Source organism: Semicossyphus pulcher, unplaced genomic scaffold (assembly GCF_022749685.1).
Source record: "Semicossyphus pulcher isolate SPU_LCO1_2020_fin unplaced genomic scaffold, fSemPul1.0.p SCAF_12, whole genome shotgun sequence".
NCBI lineage: Eukaryota > Metazoa > Chordata > Actinopteri > Labriformes > Labridae > Semicossyphus > Semicossyphus pulcher.
In genome coordinates this window covers 23,235,164-23,262,874 of record NW_027211626.1, presented here as the reverse complement: position 1 = coordinate 23,262,874, position 27,711 = coordinate 23,235,164, and the positions used below count along the sequence as shown (strand labels likewise).

Here is a 27,711-nt window from a genome sequence, read left to right as displayed (position 1 = left end):
CTCACACCATTTAGGAAAATAGATTCATTATAATCTGAACATTTGTTAAGGTCTCCGTCCTCTTTGTTTTCAACGTGTCAGATTTCAGTTTTAGGAATAAGATGGTTTAAGAGAAAACTGAACTTCATCTGCAGGTTTAACCTTCTTCTTGTAAGAGACATCAAATGCTGTAAAACAAAGTTGTATAAAAGGAAATTAATACAGAATCAACTCTGTCTGAGACAAACTGTTGCGGAGGGAAGTGAGGAGACCAGATAGATTACACTGACATATACTATAACATTTGTAATTTCAGCTCATCAGCATTCTCTGATGGACAAACTTCAACACACTGTTTCTAAATGACCTCCAACTGGAACAAAGAAGCTGCAGGATCCTGATCTAAATATGAACATCAGAACTCCCCCATGTTTACTTCTGTTGGCAATCACAAGTGGATATACAGTAAGGATATTCTGGTGTCAGTCAGGGATGTTGCAGACCTGCTTGAGAATGGTGGGAGGGGCTACCTTTAGCACTAGATTGGTCTTCGATTGATAGCAAATCACACAACAGCAAGTAGAAGAAGAGTTGCAGTGAATGATGATTGAACAAAACAGCTCACGAGAATACTAAGAATGAAATAGGGGAGGTGGGTGTGGTCTGTATGAGGGGGTGTGGCCACACGCCAATATACAAAACCGTACAGTACAACAGTAGCCAGAGGGAGAAGATGATCTCTAGAAGAGTACGGTGAGATACTTTTCATATATTTTGTTCATCGTCTTTAAATGTTCCTTTAGAGACGCTTGCCTTGTGCACATTGCCGTGGTTCAACAGCTGTTCTTTAAACAATATTGCTAATTAGTTCAGTGCTGCAGTAATGTTAGACGGGTTAAATGTCACAAGACAAATTATAATTAAAAACTAAACAGACGAATAGAAACTTCAGAAGTGATTACCTTTTTCAGCCCTGGAATGAAAGAAATTGAAATATTTATCATGATGGATCAGCTCTTTACAGCAGTAACTATAAACATCCATGTCACAAAAATGCGCTCATAACAGAGCTATAAATGTAAACTGCATCTATAGTGTCAAAACATTTAGGTTTGTTTCTCTAGACTCAGGTGCAGTTTGTCAAATGTGATTGTTTGTCCTCAGTTTTGGTGTCATGAAATACTCGAGAAACAAATGGACCACATGACATTTAATATTACTCAACGTTCATGTTGATGTGCTCATTTTTAACTCGCTAAAAGGGAAAAGGCCAACTTTTTTGAGTTAGTAAAAATACATTTTATAGAGTAAGTCCAGTGGTAGGAAGAAAAGAAAAAAGAAAAAGCACACTTCACTGATACTGATAAATAGTTATTCGTCATTAAAATGCACTAATAATGTTTTTATCTGCAACACTATTAACAGTTATTCTATGGGAAATATGCACTTTATTCCTGAACAACATTAATCAGTTAGTTTCGTGTCACAGAGTTGCATTTTAAAATATTTGAGTTTTGCTGTCAGCATAAACTTACATTATTGTGTTTGCCCGAAATGCACATTTTTGAATTTATAATAGAGCAATTGAGCTTAAAAAAATCAACCCTGAAGATTTGACATGTTTTGAATTGAGAATAAGAAAAATACACTTCACGGACATTTAACGCTTTATGTTGACAAAATCCACTTATACTACATTTATAGTTTTCTCTCATAAGTGCATTTTAGTGACACTTTTTTTATTCAGTTTCCTGACAAAATGCTGTCGAGTTGTTTTTTTATGGAGCTGTTTTTGTGACATAACATTTTCACACAATGTTGCATGTGACAGCTGCATGACATCCTGAATGCTCTTTTTTTTAAATCACAAATTAATTGAAATGTGACGTGGCATTTAACACCTCACATCAAATGTTGCAATAGCAGAGGATCATGGGAATCTGAACAGGCTGCAGAACATGACAAGGGGCGCTGAAACACTATATGCTATTAAAATGTTAAATCTTAAATTTGGATCTGTGAGGACACCAGAATACTGACTCCATCTGAACATACACTGTTCCTAACTTTTATTTCTTTTGGGACAATAAATTAAGAAAAGAAGTGAATCGTCCGCATTTGTAAAAATGGTCATCTTATCTCAAAACTCAACTGTAAACTGTAACTCTGGGCTCCAATACAAATCTCTTGGACTTACAGGTGTCAACCAGTCGCAGTGTTGGTGTGAGGGAGGTGAACTGACCACAGGAAGTTAAATGAACTTTTGACTGAACGGCATTTTGAAAAAAGAAAAACAGAGCGTTAAAACACATCATGTCGCATCTTGATGATGACAGAGTGAATGTGGATTGAAGCAGATTTGTTGTACTGACACAACGAAACATTCAGATCAGAAGTTTCTCTTACTGTTTGCATAATTTCCCACAACCTCGAAACCTTTTGTTGTGTTGACCTTTGACCTGGCAACACACACAGAAACATTCATATTCAAGGTTTTTGATTTGTAACAAAATAACAAACACTGAAGCAGTTTCTGACAGGAAGTGATTCATCGCGCAAACAACTTCTCTCATTGGTTTAAACATGATGATGTCATGACGACATCATCAAACCGCAAAAAAAAACAAAAACAAGCAATAAATCATGTTGGAGTCAAGCTTTTGTTTTATCAGTTCCTGCTGCTTCTGCTGGATGCTGATTGGGCGTCTACATTCATGTGTCTTTTCGTCATCATCATCATGATCGGTCCTTCTGAAGCTGCTTCAGCCTCCACTCCACCTTAGGTCTATGCTGACAGGTGATTGGTCAGGTCAAGTGGCGGGGCTCTGGAGTGAGGAGGACCTAGCGAGTCAGTGAACTCACATGTGCTGCGTTCACGTGTCATCGTGGTGGAGCTTTTTTCCACTGCAGGAAATTGAGTATCACAGGACCTGAGCCTGGTTCTGGGCTCATCGTTGTGTTTCCACTTTGTGTCATTGAAACGGCGTAATCTGTCTGTTGTTTGCATGTTCGGCGGGAGGAAGCAGCTACTGGTGATGTTTCTTTGTTTACAGTATTAAACATCAGCATGTTTATTTCTGGTCAAAACCCTTTTGCTGCTTTAGTTCCTGCTAGAGAACAAACTGCAGGAGTACATGCAGCTATTTAACTGCTTTCCTTTAGAAAACATTAGATACAGCGATGCAGTGTAATCAAACGGACACTGTATATTTCCATCAATGTTTGAATGCATTAAGATCAACTGGCTCTGTTGCCAAACCACTGAACAACAATCCCACATGTAAATCGGGCATTTGGACGGAGGCTAAAACAGAAAAAAAAGATGATTTCTTCAATTCAGACGCCTAAACTTGCCGCACAGTGGACACAAAGCAGACTCAGAATCAGACCACCCAGTAGTTTTCAGGAGGTAAAGTCTCTGCAGTGGAAAAGGCCTTTTTGTGATGCATTCAGGGACCTTCAGTCTCTCAGGTCACCGAGCTGGTCCCCAACAGCGTTGGTTGAAAACAGACAGCAGCAGGTATTTGCAGGTGAAGGTGTTGGAGGTGTTAGTGCAACATGAAGCTGATGATGTCATCGTCACATGACCGCTGAAACACTGAGACAACACGTGGGACAGACGCTTCTACAGTGTCCTACATGTGATTGGCCACCAGGGGTCAGAGGTGAGGAAATTTGGTTTTTTGTTTTCTTTTGAACGCAGCATCAGCTCCGTCCTGATCTGACCCCAGACCAGTTTCTCCACGACAGCTTCAACTTCCTCCCCAGAGAGACGTACAGGAGGGGGGCTGAGTCAGGCTCAGAGGGGGCTGACTCCCCCGGTCAGAGAGCCTCCTGATTGGCTGTCAGGTATTCCTCGGCTCTCTTGTGAGCCTCCAAAGCCTTTATAGTGTAGACGTCCTGCGGCAGCTCCGATTTCCTCCTCATCAGCACCTTGTCCTTCTTCAGATCCTTCATACCCTAAGGAAAAATCCATCATAGGATTAAATTGAAGTTTATGAAATCGAATCAAAGTGGTGACTTTCTAAATGTTTGTTTAGTACAAATGCCCTGTTTTTGTTTCTATCCTCCAATGTTTGGAACAGCTGCATTTGAACACTAAACTAGAGGCTCAAGCAGTGTTTAATGTCACTGCTGAATCAGCTCAGTGAACCAGGGAGTGATTGATTTATTGATTGATGGATCTCACTGCGTACCTGCGAGGCCTCGCTCTCCACAGTCTTCTTCAGCAGTTGGATGTCTTCAGCTGTTGGAGTCTCCGTTTCCATCGAGTACACAGTCACATTAGTACTGTCACTGTACAGCATGTACTGCAAATGTATCACAGTGTTCACATGTTAGAAAACACATATTTAATCAACTGATCAATAACATGTAACATGAGCAAGCGGCTCAGACTGAACCTATACTGTGCTCGCACTAAAGCTCAGTGCATTTTTGCCTAACTTTACTTGCACAAGTTTGAACGTGGGATCATTTGTGTTTATTCACATGAGTCAAACACAAACTGTGAACAAGGAACTGTGTGAGCAGACTTTACTGCCAAACCACTTTAGGCCAAGTTTGATGACCTGTTAGCTGGGATCTGTACCAGGATTTTTCAGATGGACACCAACAACCACTTATCCAGTTCAGCTGCGGAGTGCATGTCCATCCTTCAGCAGTGAGTGGCAGTTTCATTCAGTGTCTGATGAAATCTGACTTACTACAAGCTCAACTCAACTGTTTTGCCTGAATTGGGTCCCTGCTTTGACTTCATTTAATTGTGCCAGGCGAAAGATTGGCTTTGCTTTATGTGTGAAGACATATCGACATATAGAAGCCATGGACTGTATGGACTAATCCGACTTCACCCATTGGTTTGTTGACTGCGTATATAAAGTTCAGCCTACCGGTTGCTGCCATATTGTTTTTCCGGAGCCAAAAGTTTCCATATTTGATTGAGAGGGTGGTGATGGAGAGAAGCGAGGGGTTGGCAAACATCAGGTTAACAGAGCTGAATTCACTAGCTCGCTAATGAGCAAGTTTACCCTCGTATTTCTGACAAAGTGAGATTCTGTTTGTGGTGGTGGCTGACCACAGTTGTTTATTTATTAGAGCTTTGGAACATAGAGGACTAGCTGCTTGCTCACCTGAATCTCCAGTGAAGGAGAAGCAAGTGAAAGAGCGGCAGGTGAACGACATGTGCCGGATAACTTAAAGTAACGGGTCTGCTCATCACTACTGTCTGCCATATTCTTTCTGGGAAAAAAGCCAGAGACAATCCTGACTCCAGTGCACGGGCCGACGTCAGACACCGAGTCTGTGTCAGCAATAACCGGCATTAAAAATGTCTATTTAGAAATAGTTCGCCTTGTTTGCTTTTGTAGGTTATTAAGAGGCATTAGTATTCATTTCAGTCAGTTTCATGTCCATGTAAAAACTCCTCACAGGACCTTTAAGTTCAGTGTATTAACTGTGTTGATATCTAGACGGCCAGCAGCATCCACCTGTCACTCGAGGTGACAACGCCCCTCATTCTGCAGAAGTTTAAATATATTCTAAAGCTAGATATAATTAAAACAGGTGAGTTATATAATAACCATCAGAGGACTAACCTCTTCCTGTGGGTGGAGTCCAGGACGGAGGGGGTGGAGCTTATTGCTCTGAAAGACAGGAAGGACATACACACACACACACACACACACATACTCACACAGTTAATTAAAAACAAAGATTTTACTGTATATAGATAAAGCAGGCAGTTGAGGAGTCAGGTAGTACCTGTGGGTTCTGTCTGGCCAGCTCTTCTATCTTGTGCCAGATCTCCTCTCTCTCTTTCAGCTTATATTTTTCTCTGTGGACACAAACATGACAAAATGTGACACTTTAATGTGATGTTGGGACACAAACTGTCCTCAAAAAGTGAGATATTTGTGCGTGAAACAGTTCTCCTAGATGTGTGTGTCTGTTACTTCTGTTTCTCGGCCTTGTACTGCTGCGTGCAGTCATCAAACAGCTTCTGGTTCATTTCCATGAAGAGCTTCAGAGCGTTGTAGATCAGACCGTGGATTGTCCTGAGGAACAGCAGAACACTGGAGTTACACTCTGAGCGAGCGACTCCACACAGATCCAACTTTCTAAATTTAGATGTTGCCATATTAATACAAGCTCTCTACAAGCATCTCATCCTCTATGTTCACCTGTCTTGAGTCATTTGTTCTGCTTATACTCAACTCACCAAGTAAGGTGCTGTTGTAAGGTAAGAAGGTATGACTTTTTTACCAGGCCTTTATTGGCACTGATAACAGCTGTTATTGTTGAGTCAGGCTATGTCTACACCTTGTTTATACTTCCACACTTCTCCCTGCTTTAGAAACCCTTAAACAGAGTCTTTTGGAAAAGCGGGTGACCCTGTTTCGCTTTAGGACTGGTGTTTAAGTGTGTACTGGCAGAGACGCAGACTTTAGAAACAAAGAGGCAGAAACCCACACTCACTTATTGGGTCTTATGTGCGACGTTGGCCTCGACCAGCTGCAGGTTACTCAACATTACTTTCTAATTAAAGTGCCTGATTAACTTGTTGTCTATGCTAGCTGTGTTTTCAGTCATATGTGGTGTCCTGGCTTTCTGTTTACTTCACAGACTCACCAAGTAAACATAACTGGTCATGTTTGGATGGAGAAAAACGCTAGTGTAGACAGAGATAGTATTGGTGTGAATGGAGCCTCAAATATGAATTGAATTTAGAGTTGAAATGAACATCTTTGACTTTCACAACGTGGACATGTTACACATTGTACAGAAGGAAAAGTTGTTATGAATCACATTATCAGACGTGTTGCTCAGCCTGCAGCCAGCAGTCACGAGCATCAAACGCTGGTCTGCATGTGGAGTATTGATCCTGTTATGGATCTGCATTTTCCACCCATAGATCAAAGTGACTGCAGGGGTTCATTACATCACTCAGTATGTGTGTGTGTGTGTGTGTGTGTGTGTTTATGGGTGTTTTACTTGTTCCAGTGGCTCTTGGAGTTCTTATAGAGGGCGGGGAACATGATGGGGAGGATCTTGGCAGCGTTGTCACTGATCAGGCTCATGATGTACTCATTGTTCCAGTAATACAGAGCTCTCTCTGCAACCTGAAACACACACAGCATCATCGTCAGCATTTTGAATCATGAATTAAAACTAATCAAACCACTTAACATCAGATATTGTACTTGTTCTGCAAAGAAAAACAGGCAGACTTTTTAAATATTATTTTCTAGGGCATTTCAGCCTTTATCAGACAGTGGACAGATCCCAGCTGGGACTGGACCAACGGACATTGTGGATCCTGCACCAAATGAAACATGTTCTGGTTCTGAATGTGGTGATTGTATCTGATGTGATTCTGGGTTTGTTTCTTATGTTAAGTGTGAACTTAAGTTCAGTCTCTGCTTCGGGTAGTGTCTGAGGCTCTAATCTATTTCAGGTTCGGTTTTAGGTTGTTTTTCTAGTTGTCGTTCTTACTCAGGTTCAGGTTGTGGTTCAGGTCTAGTTGAGGCTGTGTTTGGAGATCTGTTGCTGATTAAAGTTTGGGTTCAGATCCAGGTTCAGATTCTGGTACCTGGAAGTGCGGACTGGACACACACTTGGCGAGCTGTCTGAAGAGCGGCTCCTGGACTTTGACAAACTCTGATGGCTCAATGACGTCCAGGATCTCCTCCAGCTCGTTCAGGAACATCACCTCCTTCGGACTGTGAGTCTTGGGCCAGAACTTGAGCAGACCCATGATCACCTGCAGGGGTGACATCATGAGATGAAATTATATTGATCAGTCTCCATACATTACTATGTAAACCAAGCAGTGCCAATCACCAGCAGCAGCAGCACATTGTGAGTGTTGTCATGGAAACAGGAAAGACGTCAGCAGCAGACTCACCGGCTCTGTGAGGCTACTGTCTTTCTCCAGGAACTGGACCACACAGTACGCCAGCTGCAGACAGATGGAGTAAGAGAGAGAACGTTTTATATTAAACTAAAGGGGTCTGCAAAAATAGACAGGAGGCACATGACAGGAAATATCACAGAGAGGCAGACGTGCAGAGACACAGACAGACAGCAGACAGACAGACAGACAGACAGACAGACAGAGACAGACTCTGACCTGTGGGTGGTAGACACTCAGAGATTTGACTTTATGAAGCGGCAGCAGAACTCGGATCAGAAACATCTTGTGTTCTTCTTTGAGTGGGAGAGCGAAGCCGTTGATGATGCTGACAGATAGACAATAAAACAAGAATAATAAAGCGGTTAAAGCTTTTGTTAGGCAAACTTCTTCTTAAGGCTGCAGGCTGGCTGTAAACTATGTTTTCATGTGCGTAGAATTACAATAAAAGCAATTAAATAAAAAGAGATCAAGAAACACAGCAGGGAATTATTAAATCAGGGAAGACATGACAAGCAAGCGGTTTGTCACTCAATGTCATTGTAGCCCTGGATCTTCATGCTTCCTCGAGTCACATCTGTACTTTGACTTCTCCTCAGGTAACTCAGGATGCATATATAAACCAGTTGTAACAGGGCCATAGTGAGTGTGTGTGTTTATATGAGTGTGTGCATTTGTGCGTGTGTTTTACCTCCCCAGTATCTCCAGAAGCTCAGCAATGCCATTGTGATGTTCTGTTTCATAGATGAATCTGATAAATAAATTAACACCACCAGTTAGACACCCAGACTGGGAGCAACAATAATCTCTACCAGTATATCAGTGTGCACAGGTGAGCAGTTAAACAATCAGAAGTCAAAAACAAGAAAAAGGGAACTTTTAAAGTGAAGCTACATTTATTTCTGTGTCCAAGTTGAAAAAAGTGAACCACAGGGGGACTAACATGGATCCCTGTGGAACCCCGCTTCTTAAACATGATTTAAAGTGAATGTTTTGTTTTTTTATAAAAGCAAAATTACAAAAAAAAAACAGTCAGATCACTTGTCTCCACATCAGTGCAGACACATTGACTGTGTCCCAATCCACGGGCTGCAGACTTTCAAGGAGGCGGTCCACAGAGGATGTTCCATTCATAACCTGCGTAGACCGTCAAAGCCGAACTGAAATGAGTCGGTCTGACTACAGAAGTCCTGTTTGCGTCACCAGCTGTTCCCGCCCTTACCCTTGTGTCACCAAACGCCACTCTTGTCGCCTAGCAACAGGCAGCTAGCAGGCTAACTAGCTAGCATAACTAACGTTGAGTAAGTTAATCTATTATTTTAAAAATAATTTGTTTCAAGGGTCCTTTCATTTTTCATAAACATGTGTAACGCTAGCTATTCGACTGAGTTGAAACCAAAAACTTTTACATTTAAACGTTTATTCCTTGGCTGCGTAAAAGTCCGCAATTTCGTTTGAATTGGCGCACAATGCATCTTGGGATGTGTTGGGCCTCAAAGGATGCACCTGATGGATCCTTGGCGGCCCAGGAAATGGAGGACGCATTTGTCGGTCGCATCTGAAGGAGCTTTCGAATTGGGACAGCCTTCGACGCACTTCAGTGACGCAATCAGCCTTCAAATACGGTCTTCGAAGGCTGCAGCCCCTGAATTGGGACACAGCTGTTGAGTAGTTGCATTCATGACACATGATGTCATAGTAGTAACAGATCAGGGTCTCAGTTCATCAGTAGAAACATGTGTTAAGTGCTCTTTTGTCTTGTGTGACTTTTACTCATTCATTTCTGTTAGTGTTTTTGTGTCTGCTGTTCATCGTTGATGTTCTGACCTGTAGAAGATGTTGTTGATCTGGCGGCGAATGTAGGCACGGAGGCCGAGGAACTTGCCGTAGATCCGGTGGAGGATGGTCTTTAGGAAGTCTCTCTCTCTGGGATCCTCACTGTCAAACAGCTCCAGCAGCTTTAACACAATCATTACACAGAAAGTCAGGGGTTCTGTCTGAAGTTACAGCACATTGCAACCTGAGCCTCAGCGGTCACAGCTTACCGACAGTACAAACTTTTGGTCAATGTATTTTTTGGCAACGTTTGGCTGGAAGTCTGGAGACTCCAGGAAGCGAAGGAAGAACTCATAGACGAGCTGTGGAGACAAACATCAGACATGTTGCTTGCTGGAAACACAACTACATATCAGGATAACATGGAAAATTGCTAGTCTACAAACAGCTGAGCAGCAAGGGTCAATAGGTTATGATTCAATCTCTCCAGCAGCTAATAATAATATTAACTATTAAACACAGTTGAAGTTGTGTGTGTACACCCTCAGACAGTCAGCAGAGCAATGTGAGACCACAAACCCTCAGTGTACCTGGAGGTGAGGCCAGGCGGCTTCCAGCGTCGGCTCGTCCTCCTCAGGATCAAACTCAGCTCCGGTTGGATTGGAGGAAGGAGGAAGAGTACGGAACAAGTTCACTGAAAACTGAAAACACACACACACACTGCTGTAACTATCCATCCAACTATCCATGGTAGTGATGTAATTAAAGAGTAGTTAAAGAGATCAGAAAATTAGTTTCACCTTTGCTAAATATACACATAACATGCTTGCATCTGTTTTTGTCGTTTCAGCATTTTTGTTTGGGTAGAAAATGACATTTTGTCTCTTTGTTTACATTCCAGTTGAGAACTGTTAAAGACAGCTGTCATTAGAACTTTGTTAATTGATTAAATGAGTGTGCACGCGTGTCTCACCATCAGCACAGCCTCGGGGTAGATGCACTCGGTCACCACATCACTGTTGTGTGTGATGTACTCCACCATTTCATTGAGTCCTGCTCTCTTCACCTCTTTGTATTTTAGGTCACTGAGTGGGTCGCTGACGAAGTCGAATAGGACACAGCACTGACGAAGCTTCTGGACAAACAGCTCCTCACGATCGATCGGGGGGGAGTCTGAAGAGGAAAAGTGAAGAGGGGGTTTCAGTTGATACCACAGAAGAAGACTGCTCACCTCTTACAGAAACCTCTGACCATGCTAAGAAAGTGGTTTAAAGGCTTTGTTGAAAGGGTAACACGTGTGTGCTCCACAGAGATGAACTGTCCTCACAGACTTCTACGTGTACAATGGGTCCTGAGGTTGAGCTGGTTGGTGTACATGTGGGGTCAATGAGGGAAATGTAAATGGAATCAGTGACGGTTTTCCTGCTTAGTGTTTCCTCATTTCTGTTTCTCTCTTTTCTGGGTTGCAGGTCCCTGGTAGGCGTGGCTTCCATGCACATGGGAGCAGGGTTTCCGTTAGAAAAAATCTGTTCATACACTTCACTAAACTGAAATGTATACAGCGGAACATGTCTCATGTTCAAATGACCACTTTCTGCACCGCGTCCTCGCCGTCCATATGCATGCCCACTCACTCCCTCCCTGAACGAGTGCAGTTCGTAATACATCTTATATTAATTCATGTATATGAATCGGGATATATTTAACTGGAATCACTGATGAGGAGTGATTTGAATTGAAATTGAAGCCCCAATAGCCGAGGAGCTCTGTCATCAGAGCGATGGCATCTCATGCGCTTGTGGCATGGATAAGAGGGGCTGTGGCTGGTGCTGCTGACGCGTCCTTGACGGTAATTCCTTTCCCAAAATGACCAATAATGGTTTGGATGGCTGCTTTAGCATATTCCTGAGGCGCTGGGGGGACGGAGTTATATATATATACTCATGACAGGGTTGGATTCATTCACTTTAATTGGAGACATTTATTTATTATCTACTGCAACGAGGCGTGCCAAAGCTAGCTAATTATATCCCCGTTTATGAGCACTTCAGGGGCAGCACTACATATCAATAATTCGAAATGGTTAGTAATCAAATCAATGTGACCAAGTCTCACATCAGAAGAGACGATCAGGAGATGCTTTATAATATAATGGACGTTGTTAATCCTGCAGCCATATGCAACATCACAACAATCTCACTGTGAGTTTACAGGGGGGAGAATGTCTGCTGATAGCCTGCACTCACACGCAGGAACACTTTCAACCAACATCACTGCTGCAGCAGCCTCCACACAGATATAACACTATAAAATAAAGTCTGTTTTAAAAACCTGCAGACTGCCTGTGTGATAGTCATAGAAGCAAAGTCACACATCAGCCTTGAGGCCTCCTGTTATTACCTCAGTCTAAAGCTGAACACCAGGAACTTCAGACATATTAACAGGTCAAACAGTGAATGAACCAATCATCATTTTGAAATAATTTGTGCCAAAAATATGAGAACCGTACTCAGAGCTTGAGGATGGAAGAAAAATATATCAGCATCTATTTTAATAAGCAAAAGTGTTAATTTGTTGCTTTTATTACAAATTAAACTAAATACCATATATTTCGATGTTGACAGATTATTAGACTGAATGATGACCTCAAAAATGTCCCTCCTGGGGCTTGGGGAAAATGCAGTATAGACGTTTTCCTCTTGTTTGGACAGTTTATAGACAAAACTATTGATCAAATAATCAAGAACAGCAGACTGATTCATAATTAAAATATTTATTAGTTTTAGCCCTAAATTCTTAAGCCATGCAGGCTGCTTAGTCATGCTTTCATCACACAGCTGCAACACTGATATACCCTGGTAACCATCCCTTTCTGGTTACCATGGTGACACACACACACTCACACACGTACACACCTCCAACGTGTTTAACAAACAAGAATGAAAGTGTTGAATTAAAGCTTCATTTGGACCACAACTTAAATGATCAGCGTATAAATCAATAAGTTAATTACAGGAACATGCTTTTACCAGAACTATTATAAGTCATAACTGTGATTTCATTTTATAGCAGCAGGTAGAAACAAGTAGACCTAAAGCCCCTGTGATTAGTTTTTCAGTGGTTATGAAACAGACTGAAATTAATTCTGATGACTCTATATGAGCTACAAAAGCAAACAGACCATCAGCGACAAGATTGATTATTTTTATATAGGAATTTTTAATGCCTGAAACCGCTGGCGGGGGGGTAGGTGTCAGAGGAAGCGATTAACTGCATGCTGCCTTTGTTTACATTTTCCAGGGCAAACATTTAAAGTGAATGATACATATGACAAAAGCAGGATGAGATTTTTTGTTAAAAAACACCACTTAAGCATGTACAGGACAAAATCAGCAAAGAGAAAAGAGGTGCAGCTTTGTTAACAGGGGGCGCCATAATCAACACAAACTGAAAGTTCCTCACAGGAGCTTTAAATATGATTTCCTTGAAAATATCTTTTTTCTAGTTTGTTTTAGTTTTGAATTGATGCTAAAATCATAAATCTCCTCTGATCAACCCCACCTGCTTGTCCTGGTGAATGCAGTCTGCTTATTTAGACTGCACCACAGTATAATTCACAGCTTTCACACCTAAAATTAACCAACTGGGCAAACTAGGGTTAGGTTTAAGTTAAGTTAATGTTAGGTTTTTAATTGTTAGTCTTAGCTTCTTGTTAGTGTGGTTGGTTACCTTTGAGTGCAGGTAGTTTCTGCAGCTCTCTGTTCTTGGTCAGGCTGAAGCGGGAAGAGCTCTGGCGGCGCTCCTTCTTCACCAGTTGAGGACCTCCAGAGTATTTGATCTTGTTGAGCTGAGTTGGGGGAGGCGTGCTGTTACTGGGGCGCTTACTGCCACTCTGCTGCTGCTGGGACTGCGAGCACAAACACAGGTTTCAAAGTATGATGGTTTAATTTTTTTAACATTTGTTCAGATTCTCCACAGTGAAGCTTCCAGAGAGTTGTAGTTCAACAAAAAATACACAGTGAAGAAACATTAACAGTGGAAGACAAAAAATAAATATCAAAGAAAATAAACTCAACGAATAAAAGATTAAAAAAATCAAGAAAGTGTCTAAGGAAAAAATTAGAACGTAGAACGAGGTTTTGTAGTGTTGGACTATAGTACAGTAGTGTTGCAATGTACATAAGTGTAGTATGTAGTATGTGTAGTATGTATATGTTATAGTGCAGAACTGTGTAGTACAGTGATGGATATACAGCAGGCCCCTGGGTGTTGGGGGGTCAGCCAGTTGAACACACATCAATAGGAGTTATTTCCAGTCATGTTTTCCCTGCAGCAGAGCTCTGCTTGCCTGCTGGATTTCACACAAATCTACTTTATCTGCTGTTTACTAACAGATACTGATCTGACTGATGTTAAAAGGAGCATCAGGAAACATGAAGGGCTCAGGGAGTCTGAGCTGATATGTCTGTTTTAAACAGACTCTGGTAGATTCTCCTTTTTGTTACACTTGTGCTGGCTGATGTGAACAGCCCTCATATCAGGTACTAGTATGATTAAACCTCACAGGAACTTCACAGGAAGTGTTTTCAGTCCAGTCTCAAGTTAAGTTCAGAACTTGTAACGTGTAACATGTAATCTTGGCAGAAAGGACTTTTTTCCGGATCTTCTACTCTCACTCCCGCCCCCAACTCATCTAACCAATGAGAGAAGAGAATGCCATCACCTGGCATCACTGCTACATTTTGGTTCCCTTGTTGTTTGCAGACTCCATCACTAATACAGAGCACAGGGAATCAGCTCCTTTACTGACCAGACCTTCTAATGAAATGCGTATAATTAAACATACGCACAGAAATGACTGGGTCAACTCCTCAGGATGTAAAACCCTGACTAGCATGGTGTCTGACTCTGGCAGGAGTCTGACTGAAAACTGGTCTGTGTTTATAACAGCAGCCAGCAGGTAAACTACACCTGAAGCTGATCAGCAGCTCCTCAGTAACAGTCTGATAGGAGTAAGAGACCAGCAGCAGTACCAGAATGAGCACAGTCCACCGTCTGGTCCAGGACTGCCCTTCTGTCTCTGATGGAGTACAAGAGTAACTCCACCTGGGAGTCTGGTATTACATGTATGGAGACAGACACTTCCCTTCCACTTCTCTCTCTTTACATCCTCTGTATCCCCTTGTATGCATGCATGATGTTTTTTATGTGAATTGTTTAATCAAAACTAAGATCACACCACCAGAATGCCGTCCTCATGCAGAGAGCAGCAGCGTTTCAGTTCTCCCTGCAGACTCAGAGGCAACATGTGACCCTAAACTCATGGCTGGCTGTTACTTCATCATATGTTTTGCCGAAGCAAATATGACAACGTGCTTCATATTTTAGAGACTCACCTCATCTGAATTGTCAGCAGCAGCATCCTTCCCTCCACTGCTACTGCCGCCACTGCTGCTGTTACTGTTCTTCATGCTGCTTTTGGAAGATTTGGTCGATTCCTGTTTAAACATGGAAGAAATCGGAAGAAACTTTGAATAGAAAGACAATGAATGTATATTTTTATGTTCACATTTGTTTGATCATAACGATGTTTGAAATACAGAATAAAGCAACACAAAGCCTTTTTGTATACAAATATTTTTTTAACAGTTTAGGGAGGCTCTCAACTGGAAAAGACTACTGACAATTTCAAAGTTGTGCATTCATCACAACATGTGTGTGCAGCCTCCCAGTGTAGAAGGAGAGAGGCCATAGTTCAACTGATAATCAGTTTTGAATTGACATCTTGAACTAGAAGCCAGGAGACTCTTTGCCAGGAGCCAGGAGCTCTGTCTAATGGTGGGGTGGGGCTTGTTTTTACACTCTCTCCTACAGCACATGAATGTAGCATTGCAACTACACTTATTCCACCAACCCTTCCATTATCTATACAGCTTATCCCATTAAGGATTGCTGGGGACTGGAGCCGATCCAAGCTGACATTGGGTTAGAGGTGGGGTACACCCTGGACAGGTTGCCGGTCAGTCACAGAGCTGACAAATAAAGACGTAGAGACAGACAACCAACCATTCATGCTCACCCTCACAACTACAGGCAAGAGTCACCCATTAACCTCACAAGAAATGTTACAATTTCAGGACTGTGGGAGGAAGCCGGAGTACCCCAAGAGATCCCACACAAGCACAGGGAGAACATGCAAACTCAAAAAAGAAAGGCCCCAGCCTTCCGGTAGTCTCAAAACAAGAACCTTCTTGCTGTGAGGTGCTAACCACCGCACCACTGTGCCGCCCACTACGCTTATTTTCATAATTAATTAATCTGACAATTATTCTCTACATGAGTCGTTTCCACTCAGAGACAGATTGAGCTCTAACTGAGTCAGATTTAAACCAAGCGGCAACCTCTGGTGTTGAAAAATTAAGCCAAAGCAGAAGTGCAAAAAACTGCAGTTCCTTGAATGGCCACTTGATGCGGGCTCCAGAGGCAAAAAAATAACATTACTGCAAAAGGGAAAATGTCCATTTTTACAGCAGAAATAAACATGTTTACAGGCCGGTACAATAAATGGTTTTGTTATAAATAGCTAATTGTACTGTTCAAGACACAGTCACTTCTCTGTTTGTGTTGGAACCTTTTGGGGATTTTTTCATGCAAAAATCAGACATAATCTGTCGCTCTGTGTGATTTATGGAACTTTCTGGCCGTGGAAGAAGTCTGTGCTCCAGCTTTTCAGAGAGTTAAATTCTACTATTATTGCGTTGATAAATATTTGCAGCAGGTATACTGTGCTCTCCATATTTGGGCTTGTTTGCCTGTTCAGTGTTTATCATACATTTATTTAATCATCGGCCAGTGCATTCATATTTGTTGACCAATTAAGTCGTTCACCCCCCATTCTCTCACTGGACGAGCAAGCGGGGAGTCGGCTACAGAACAGATCTACACAATAGTTTTTTGTAATAGCTATAGCGCCACCCACTGGTGAGAGCCTGTATCAACTCTCATATACAGTGTTCAATCTGCTCCGAATTTGAAAGGTTTGATGAGGGTGTCGCCCTGAAGACATCTGCATATATAATATTTACTCTGTTTAAAATTTCACATGCATGATTACAGCCCCAGTCTGAACAGATCTACATATCGGTTTGGGTAGTGCTGATAGCACAAGTTACTGAAAAACAGAAAAGGATTACTTTGAAAATGTATAACTCAGAAAAGATTTTAGGTTTACCAATAACTTAAGAGTGGATTTAGAGAATGTACTGCTCAACAAGTCTGGAACCCGCGGAGCACCGAATTCAGCATCAACACTTAGAAAATATTATACTTCTTCTCGTTGTCCTCCAGTGTCTCTGAAACTCCTTTTACTACATAAGTTGTTAGGCATAGATATCAGATGGCCAAAATCTGAACGAAACCAGCAGTTCAATTATGTATTTTTGTTAAAAAAATGTACTTTACCAAAATAGTTACAGATTTATGTTCTTCATCAAATCATCAACTTAACAAAACTGTTGCTGCTCCTGTACCCAGGAGGACACTTTCACTTACTGACTACAGATGTATCAAGCTTAAGCAGAGACATGAGGTCTCCACTCATGTGCATCCAGCTGTTATCATGTGACTATAGACTGAAGACACATACTACATGTGATGCCCAGCAAAATCCAGCGGAAACAGACTGTGAAACATGGTTGAGAGCTTCAGAAAAGCTTTTAAATGAACCTTGAGAGAGTAAAACTGTTGTTTCAAATGCCGGGAATGAAGGTTAACATTGCACCTTTAACTGCAGGGAACCAAGTAATCTATTATTAAAGCTTATTTTCACAGAAATTAACTGGACCTTCAATTATTAATTCGCTATTTTGAATTTCACATTGCACTCTGAGAAACTGAATTTTATAAACTAAACAGATACTCATTTTATGAATAAATATTACATGGAAAAATCCATGTAAAGCCAAACCATTGGCTCGTGAGGCCATTGGATAATAAAAAGTGATGGATAGTTGGAAACAATACGCAGGGATGTGGAGTAAATCATATTTTGCACACTACAAAATTTTGTATTAAACAGAATTTTTGGTCAATTGAAATACATGAATACAAACAATGATCAAAGTAAGCATTTGACTTTTTTTTACTAGTTAACAATCTGTACACAATGTATACGAAGACAATCTGTGGTCATCAGATGGTTTCCAGATGAAAAAATCAGCAGGAAAACTGGCTGAGCTAAAGGCTCATCTGCTCTCAGCTGGTTAGCATCACATATTACATCTTTCATGGTGGTAGACATGCATGGATGATCCACAGTCAGCACAGGTTCATATCCGAGCCCAGCCTGTTTTCTACTAGATTAATTATTTAAGGGAACAGGCAGCGGTTCCTCCCCGGAGCTCCAGCAGTAGCATCCCGTTAATGTCACCAGCAGGCGTCGTTTGCAAGATGCTGCATGACAGTTAGCTAGCATGACCCGATACCGTTTCAACAGCTGGACACAACTGCTAATGTATAGTTTAAACTGATACTGAGGCCAAGACACGGGTTTATGAGGCTGTCAGCAGCCAGCGGATAGCTCAAGCGTCCTCTGCTAGCGGGGCCTTAGAAGGTTAGCTTGTTAGGTTAGCTACTCGAAAAAATATAACGTCTAAAGTCTTCATTACGCTAAAATAACGGCTGCCTCTAGGCCACCCATTTACATCAAAGTGTAAAATGATTCATGTTGCAGCCATGACACCGACGACTCACCTTCTCCTTCTTGGTTTTGTTAGGCATCTTGGCTGTATTACAGGGTTCTTTCCACGGATGCTCCGTGATGTTCTTCCCCGGGACTCAGACGCTGTCACTCGGTCTGTCTCAGCTCCCTGCGCCCGTTCCCGGCCCGGGCGATCCGATTGGCTGGTGACACGAATACCTACCTAGCGACGGGTAGAGGGATTTTTTTTGATTGGCTGCCTGGGATTTTAGTGACGAGGGTGAGGCTGAAGGGAGGTAAGGCAGGACCCGAGTCTTCCCCAGCAACAAAACATCTTCAACCTGATGATACTGAACACCGCCTGGCCACATCACACCGTTATCACCATTTATAGTATTACATAGAAATCATTTTACAATGATTTGATGATTTGATGATTTTCAACTACATTTTGCAGGATGGAGAGAGTCACTCAGAGAGTTGAAACAGACATTAAAATGGAAGCTACAGTAATTCAAAGCAAACTAATAATATTAAGTTAGGATAAGAAAAATAAATACCTACTTTAAATAAACGTTTTTAATAAATACTTATATGCTATAAAAATAGAATAAAAGACAGTTGGTAAAGCATATGTTGAGTATCACAGTTTATTTTCGACCTTGGAAACAGCTTGACAAAACCTTGAAAAAAAACTCCATTCACGAATTCACTGAAGGCCATGAGATGCTGCTTGGAGCTCTGAAAATCCCTACAAAGTGACTCTTAGTCAATTGTCCAATAATAATTCTTGTTAGGAAGAACCACCAATTGAACCCAGTCTTCTTCACATAAAGACAGGTCAGGTGTAATGTAACTGAATACATTTACCAAAGTACTAAACCAATAAACAATTGTGAGGTACAAAATCTTTCTTCTTCTACTCCACTGGATTTCTCAAAGGGTGAGTAATATACTTTTTACTGCACTACAGTTATCTGACAGCTTTAGTTAAAACTTATTACAAGTTTGTAAAGTCTGATGTTTTGTATTAAATGATTTTGTTATTAAATTAAACAATACAATAGAATATATAATAGAACATTTCTCTACTTTTAATACTGACATTTTCACAAAATTTTAAATCAGCACCTTGTTTCAGAATAAGTGACTCTTAATTGTTTATATATATATTTTTATTTTTATTTTAAACAGCTAGTCTCATTTCCTGTCATTCAGAGCTGCTCATAGAAACTGTGGCGCCACCTACTGGTCAATATGTTAAACAGAATTGCGCTCCAGGCTCCAGGAAACAGAAATTATAATAAAACATGCAGTTGACTATTCCGTTTTATTTTTTTTCATATGATTGAAAACTGCATCAGAGACTCTTTTTTGCCGTTTTGAGTCCCACCTGACTGACAACCAATGGTCTAATCAGTGCTGGCTGACAGGCAGCAGCAGTCTCTGAACATCCTTATTATTAACATCAGGAAAAACTCAATGCCATTTAGTTTAGTCACACTTTATTTCTCTGTCACATATCACAATCCTCATGTTCATCCATACATGAATCAATGGTTCAACAAGTTTCTCTGTATAATGTGCAGTTTATACTGTATATAATGTGCGAACTTGTATGTACAGTGCATCCGGAAAGTATTCACAGCGCTTCACTTTTTCCACCTCTTTGCAGCACCTCTCAAGCTCCATCAGGTTGGATGGGAAGCGTCGGTGCACAGCCATTTTCAGGTCTCTCCAGAGATGTTCAATCGGATTCAAGTCAGGGCTCTGGCTGGGCCACTCAAGGACATTCACAGAGTCCTGAAGCCACTCCTTTGATATCTTGGCTGTGTGCTTAGGGTCGTTGTCCTGCTGAAAGATGAACCGTCGCCCCAGTCTGAGGTCAAGAGCGCTCTGGAGCAGGTTTTCATCCAGGATGTCTCTGTACATTGCTGCATTGATCTTTCCCTCTATCCTGACTAGTATCCTAGTTCCTGCTGCTGAAAAACATCCCCACAGCATGATGCTGCCACCACCATGCTTCACTGTAGGGATGGTTTCGGCCTGGTGATGAGCGGTGCCTGGTTTCCGCCAAACATGACGCCTGACATTCACGCCAAAGAGTTCAATCTTTGTCTCATCAGACTGGAGAATTTTGTTTCTCATGGTCTGAGAGTCCTTCAGGTACATTTTGGCAAACTCCAGGCGGGCTTCCATGTGCTTTTTACTAAGGAGTGGCTTCTGTCTGGCCACTCTACCATACAGGCCTGATTGGTGGATTGCTGCAGAGATGGTTGTCCTTCTGAAAGGTTCTCCTCTATCCACAGAGGAACGCTGTAGCTCTGACAGAGTGACCATCGGGTTATTGGTCACCTCCCTGACTAGGGTCCTTCTCCCCCGATCGCTCAGTTTAGACTGCCAGCCAGCTCTAGGAAGAGTCCTGGTGGTTCCGAACTTCTTCCATTTACGGATGATGGAGGCCAATGTGCTCAATGGGACCTTCAAAGCAGCAGAAATGTTTCTTTACCCTTCCCCAGATTTGTGCCTCGAGACAATCCTGTCTCAGAGGTCTACAGACAATTCCTTTGACTTCATGCTTGGTTTGTGCTCTGACATGGGCTGTGTCCAAAACCGCATACTATCGTACTGCCTACTACATACTCAAACAGTATGTACTGCATACTGCCTACTAACCTGACTATTAGGATGCCGTTGGCATCATACTCAGAGCCGTCTTCTCCGTATCACGTGACTTAATCGTTTACGTATGTCCGGTCTGTTCTCCGGTCCATCTCCGCCATAGTAGAAGCTGAATAGCCGCAATGCATTTTGGGGCGGTTGAGTACAACCAGTGAGCTCCCGTGTCATACTCATCCGGGCCGATCTAGTACACATCCGGGCATTTCTCGCAAACACAAAATTGCATACTATGAGATGGGAACGCATGACATACTCAATGTTACGTCATGGTTAGTATGATTAGTATGGTGATCATACCCATGCACTGTCAAGTGTGGGACCTTATATAGACAGGTGTGTGCCTTTCCAAATCATGTCCAATCAACTGAATTTACCACAGGTGGACAATTAAGCTGTAGGAACATCTCAGTGATGATCATTGGAAACAGGATGCACCTGAGCTAAATTTTGAGCTTCATGGCAAAGGCTGTGAATACTTATGTACATGTGATTTCTTAGTTTTTTATTTTTAATACATTTGCAAAAATCTCAAAAAAACGTGTTTCACGTTGTCACTATGGGGTATTGTGTGTAGAATTTTGAGGAAAAAAATTAATTAAATCTGCTGTAACAGAACAAAATGTGGAAAAAGTGAAGCGCTGTTAATACTCTCCGGATGCACTGTATGTGGTTGTGTCCTGCAGTCCTGAGCTGCATGAGTCAAAACTGCAAGACGACATCATCAGTACGACATTCATATCTCGGTATATTTATAGCATTATTTACAAAAACAAAACTTCTTCAACACAGCATCAGCCAGATAAGAAAATAAGAAACAGTAAAATATTAAATAAAATATTGCAGCTAATATAAACATATGTGATCAGAGTTAACTGACAGTTTGATGTTTGTATGAAGTTGTTCCTCTTACCTTACTGTAGGTCTCCGATGTCAACTGGAAGAACTGAATCCACTCAGGTTCAAGCTGGGGAAAGAAACATTCAAATGTGCCGTACTCACAGATAATCTGCTTTCACTGAATACACCCAACAATCTGTAGAAATTTAGACAAATCTACAGCAGGATGGAGGCTTGCTTTTCACAATGTGGAGCTTGAACAAAGCTTGCAAAAAATCGAATAGTTCTCAACTATCAAATTAATCGGCTTGGTTGAGACTAACAACATATAGAACTGAAGACATTCACTGTTTCAGTCAGTAGCTCACGTGAAAAGAGAACTTGTTTGTTGTGAGAATGTGAAGAGACGGGGTTCAGATTACAAACATGTTAATGATCTGAAGTAATATCTTTCATAATTGTGAAGTACTTTGATTTGTCGGGTATAAAATTTGCTGGATAAATCTTAAACTCATGACTCATTATTACAATGAATGTATGTCACAATAAAAAGTTATGTTACATTTAAAGTCTGTAATCAGACACATCGTTTTTAAGTGACAAGTTAAGGTTGTCCGAGTTCATCAATTCAACTGACCGGCAGTGATAGAAAAAGTGGATCATTTACCTCTATAGAAGTACTAATACCACACTTTGTATAAATTTCACAACAAGAAAGTTTGCATTTAAACCCTACCTTTAGTAAAAGTATTCAAATATTATTGAGTATGAAAAGTAGAAGTGTTAATTCTGCTTGGTCTGTGTCAGTGTTTTGCTTTTATAGATGTTTTAGGATTATTACTTGTGCATTAATTTGCATGTCTCCTTTTACTGCTGTAGATGTTGAAAATAGTTCTAATTTCAACTGCTTTTTATACCGTGGGCCAGTTTAACCAACAGCAATTCATGATATTCTAGAACATCCTCTCATGCTTTCCTTCGAAAACCACATCTCCAAAAAAGTAAACTTTTAATGAGCTCAGAAAAACAGCCGTGTTTTCAGCTTTGTGACAACACATTTTACAGTTCATCCAAGAGGAGCTAGTAGTTTAATACGCTACGTAATTTTTTCCTCAACATATGAAAAGGAAACATAAATCCTTTTTTTAAATCACAATTAAAAATCAAAACATTTGGAAATACACGTTTTTCACTCAACAGGAAGGGCAGGAAAATCTAGAAATACTAGTAGAAATACTCAAATAAAGTACCTCAAATCTTTACTTGAGTAAAAGTAGGTTGCCTTTTGAAAAGACATAAAATGCATGAACACCTACTACATTTCAAACTCATATATAAATAGGACACATTGTGTGTATAACAATCACAACAAACAGATCTGACATTTGTTTTCACTAACTTTATTAAAACTCTACAAGAAGCAACAAAATTTTACAAGACAAGCAGTTTGTTTCTAGTCTGACCCACACAGAGACACGAGCCACAGATCAGTGCTTTAAACACATGGGGGGAAACCTGGGCAGTTTCTAAGGAATCCGCTCCTGGATCTTCAGTTAACATGTAAGCTGCAGCTTTCATAACGGCTGAGCTGTTTTTGGTCCATTCTGCAACTTTGCTTTTAGCAGCTGAACTCTGCAGCAGAAACACGTTATCATTCAGAGAGGAAAAAATAAACTAACTCTTGAGTATGAACTGAAATAGAAAACAAGAACAACAAGAAATGAAGTACAAAATTTTACCTGCAGGAGGTGGAGGAGCAGGAGTGAACACGTGACAAACACAGAACTGAGATCTTTATGGGAAGTTTTTTTTAAGTCCTTTCTTCCAAGTGAGTCATGATGGGATGGTGAATATCTGACAAAACCTGATACAGTTATTTCACAAACAAGTGACTCTGTGGAGTCGGATGTATGCTACATGACCAAAAGTATGTGGATAGTAGAGCACTGCCGCCATTAGTGATAGGTGAAGATGTCATTGTTGAGGATTTCCCTTCAGTGAAACTAAGCTTGTGGTTCCCAATAATATAGTCAATAAAAGAAGTGCCCCACTTGGCTTTAAAAGCCAATGCAGAGGTTGTTTAAAATGCATTCCTTCTAATCTCTTGAAGTTGCAAAAAAGGAACATTGTGTTAAAGTCTTTGACAAAATGACCCTAAATAAACACCTAAAGAGGAAATGTCCTGTGACTCACACAGCAAAGGGCAAAAATTAGAGGAACATCTGGAACAACAAATCCTGTCCTGTTAACTGTCCTATAACCCTGTACAATTGTCCTACCGTCCCAGACTGGGAGCCACTGACCTAACCATCTGAAACAGACCCACACCTTTTGGCCATATAACGTAGCATACTGTGTTTCACAGAGCTTCACTGTTTACCGAAGACTATAAAGGAGAAAGGCTTATTTACAATATCCTTGTTTTCATTAAATTCCAAGTGTCATGAGAATGACATGGAAAGAAACTAGCAACACTTGTTGCTAGTTTGTCGACCTAAGAGCTATTAGCTGGCCATGTTTATTGCAATGAGTGATGTTGTTCTCAGTTAAGCACAGTTAAGTTCTTTTTTGTGTTTGGAAACACAAAACAAGCATAAATTCAATCAGACTGAATGCAGAGGCAATACTTAAGTTTAAACAGCAAAATTCTTTGTTGGTTTTTGTAAGTTTAGTGGGATTTTTTGTTGTTAGTATTTCTATAAGATTGTGTACCATAAAACTAATATCCATTGAATATATCAGACTGAAGAACACTGAGAATGAGAATCTTCACTTAATGTCAAACTGGCCCTGATAAAGGTCAGTGTTTCAAAATATACAAGTCAGTCAGTGCAAGTCTTATTCTCGCTACTTCCAGCTGCCTTTGTGCAGTAAATTATTGATCTTCTGAACATCCTGGATATATATCTGGAAACTCCCCATAGCTGTCAGCTCCTATTCAAAATTGAAATCATACTCAAAGTCCAGAGAGGTCATGTCAGCAGGAAGGCCCAGGGTTTCAGGGGTTACCTCCATCATCTGAGGTTCACCCTCGTCTTCCCCTGGCTGCAAACCAGAGCCATGATCTGACATGTCGAGCCCCTTTGAATCTGAAGCTGCTGAGTCAGAATCTCCTGAAGCAAGCTCAGGCTCAGACTGGCTTTGCTGCTGCTGCCGCCTTGTCTGGTATCTTGTTTGGGACCTGGTTTGTCGAACAGGGCGGGGGGCGGCAGCAGTTCTCTTTGTCGGAGTCGTTTTGCCTTTAGTTTTGGGGCCTGGTTTGGTCTCAGGTATTGGAGCTGTGTCAAGATTGGTCTCTGGATAGGACTGGGGCTGAGTTTGAGATGTTGATTCCAGCTCAGCATCAGTTTGAGGGGTGATTTGGGAAGAAGAATTAGAAATCAAGGACTGGGTTTTGGGTACACTCTGAACCTCAGATAAGGCTGGCGGATTCAGTTTTGGTTGGGTTGTCTGTGAAGTTATTTCAGATGGAGCAACCTCATGTGTTGGAGATAGGGTAGGCTGCAAGGACCAAACTGATGAAATTTGGATGTCTGATTCTTGCTGGGTTTGGGGACTTGGTGGAGAATTGTTTTCTGGTTGGGTTTGGGGACTTGGTGGAGAATTGTTGTTTTCTGGCTGGGTTTGGGGACTTGGTGGAGAATTGTTGTTTTCTGGCTGGGTTTGGGGAATTGGTTGGGATTTTTTCAAGTCAGCTGGAGTCACAGCTGCAGGTTGGGACTTTGGAGCTGTATAAACCACAGCTGCAGGTTGGGACTTTGGAGCTGTATAAACCACAGCTGGGGGTAGGGACTGGGTAACTAACTGATGCTGAGGCTGTGTTTTCGTTGCTTGGGGGGAAGGAAGTTGACTATTACTGCTACTACTCACGTCAGGTTTTGTGTCCGTTGTTTTGGTTTTTGCTGAGGTGCTTGATTGGCCAGCGCTACTATAGAAGATGTCAAATAAGTCCTTGGCCTTTGCTGCAGCCAGGTTACTCTTAAGTTTCTCAGACTTTTGAGCTCCTTCGCCCATTTTCATGAAAGGTGGAGGCTTAACAAACACAGTACGGGTCTGCTCACTCTCAGGTACACCAGGAGCTGCCACGTCAGACACAATCTTTATCATTGTTGGATGCGAAGGTTTAACTGCAGATGGAGCAGAGATAGTTGGTGCAGAGGTAGCCTGAAATGGTAAAGGTTTAGAATCTGATGGCACAGGCTTTGCCTCAATTTGAGAAGGTTTAGAAACTGGTGGCGCAGGTTTAACCTCGAATGGTGCAAGTGTTGAAAAAGGTGGCGCAGGTTTAACCTCGAATGGTGCAAGTGTTGAAAAAGGTGGCGCAGGTTTAACCTCGAATGGTGCAGGTTTTGAAAAAGGTGGCGCAGGTCTAACCTCGAATGGTGCAGGTTTTGAAACAGGTGCCGCAGGTTTAACCTGAGATGGTGTAGGGGTAGAAATCGGTTGCATGGGTTTAACCCCAAATGGTGCAGGTGTAGAAACTGGAGGAACAGTTTTAGTCTCAAAAGCTTCAGGTTTTGACACTGGCAGCTCAAGTCTAATCCCAAATGGACCAGGACCAGCAGTGGCTGATGCAGGCATAGTCTGGAATGGCTCAGGTTTTTCACCTGATGGCGCAGCGTTCTGAGTCTGCAGGAGACGTTGATTTAATACTGGTAGTTCTTTTGGAGGAGACCCTGATAAACTGGTGTTTTGGGGTCTGATGGAGAGGAAGGTATTAAGAGGCGCAGGTTTACCCATCATTGCCGCTTTCCTCATTACTGCAGCTGGTGCAGGCAGGTTGGGCCTTATTCTTCCTCGGTTGGCACTGTTGGACACCCAGGGAGGAGGCATATGCTGATGGCCCCCAATCTTTTGGGCAATCTCCTTAGCAACAGCCATAGATTTTGCAAAAGAATCCTCCACTGATGCAGGTTTCTGCAATGCAGCCGCTTCGTCATCCTTGATGAACTCTGCAGCTACTTTCTGCGCCTCCTTTGCCAGAACGTTCTCCTTCTTCTTCCATGTGAACCTTCCAAATGAAGTGGTCGCAGCTATGGGTGCTGGTTTGCCAGCTTCCAGACTCTGCTTGCGGAGCTTTGCCCTCATGGCTGGACTGGGTCCACAGAAGACTTTTGGCAGGTCATAGGGCTTTATTGGAGGTTCAGGCCTGCTGACCTCTGGTTTTGCTGCTGGTTTTCCAGGTTCAAGCTTTTTAAAAGCTTCCTTTTCTGCCTTAGGTTTCCCTTCTTCTCGCTCTCTGTCATACTTGGATTTGAAATCTGAATATTTTGCATATTTATATCTATCTTCATCGTCTCTCGGCCCAAATTTAGGACGGTCATCATATCTATCATCCTCATCCCTGCGATATCGGTATCGGTATTCTTCTTCTCTACTGTATTTGTATCGGTCTTCTTCTTCCCTCTTGCTGAATTTACCCCTCTCCTCTTCCTCTCTGCTGTAGCGGTATTTATCATCCTTTTTGCCGAATTTATACTTTTCATCCTCATCTTTTTTGCTGTAAAAAGGCCTCTCCTCCAAGTTTTTTGCATCTTTAAAATCCTCTTCTTTTTTGCTTGGCTTTGTTTTTTCCTCCTGTTCCTCCATTTTCACTTTAGATTTTTCCTCCTTCTGAACTGTGTCATCTACTTCCTTCTTTTTCTCTTTGTCCTTTTTCTCCTTTTTGTGTTTGGACTTTTCCTCCTTGTCTTTGTTTCCTTTCTCATTGTCCTCATGTTTGCGTTTCTTTGCACTCTGCTCTAAAGCCAGCCCTGCCTGTCGATCGAGGTTCCTCCTCTGTTCATATAATGGATTCTCGTACATTTGTTTCTGGCAAAGGAGGCAA

General features: G+C 41.6%; 2 protein-coding genes across 2 annotated transcripts in view; both read right to left on the bottom strand.

Moving 5' to 3' along the window:
* Positions 1-1,206: 1,206 nt before the first annotated feature.
* ppp2r5d (protein phosphatase 2, regulatory subunit B', delta) lies at positions 1,207-18,491 on the bottom strand. The gene is made up of 17 exons (XM_069658206.1): positions 18,419-18,491; positions 15,064-15,165; positions 13,397-13,574; positions 10,641-10,840; positions 10,258-10,368; positions 9,937-10,029; positions 9,719-9,849; positions 8,583-8,642; positions 8,111-8,219; positions 7,886-7,939; positions 7,571-7,741; positions 6,973-7,100; positions 5,934-6,035; positions 5,743-5,815; positions 5,577-5,624; positions 4,176-4,289; positions 1,207-3,939 (listed from the first exon to the last, which is right to left on the bottom strand). The coding sequence occupies exons 1-17, from the start codon at positions 18,443-18,445 to the stop codon at positions 3,802-3,804; spliced, it is 1,839 nt and encodes a 612-aa protein (XP_069514307.1). The 5' UTR covers positions 18,446-18,491; the 3' UTR covers positions 1,207-3,801.
* Positions 18,492-23,240: 4,749 nt separating this feature from the next.
* The window catches only part of znf318 (zinc finger protein 318), a 42,876-nt gene continuing 38,405 nt past the window's right edge, over positions 23,241-27,711 (bottom strand). The window contains exon 32 of the mRNA XM_069659097.1: positions 23,241-27,695. Within this exon, the coding sequence (XP_069515198.1) occupies positions 24,819-27,695 (2,877 nt within the window). The 3' untranslated portion in view covers positions 23,241-24,818. The remainder of the gene's footprint in view (positions 27,696-27,711) is intronic.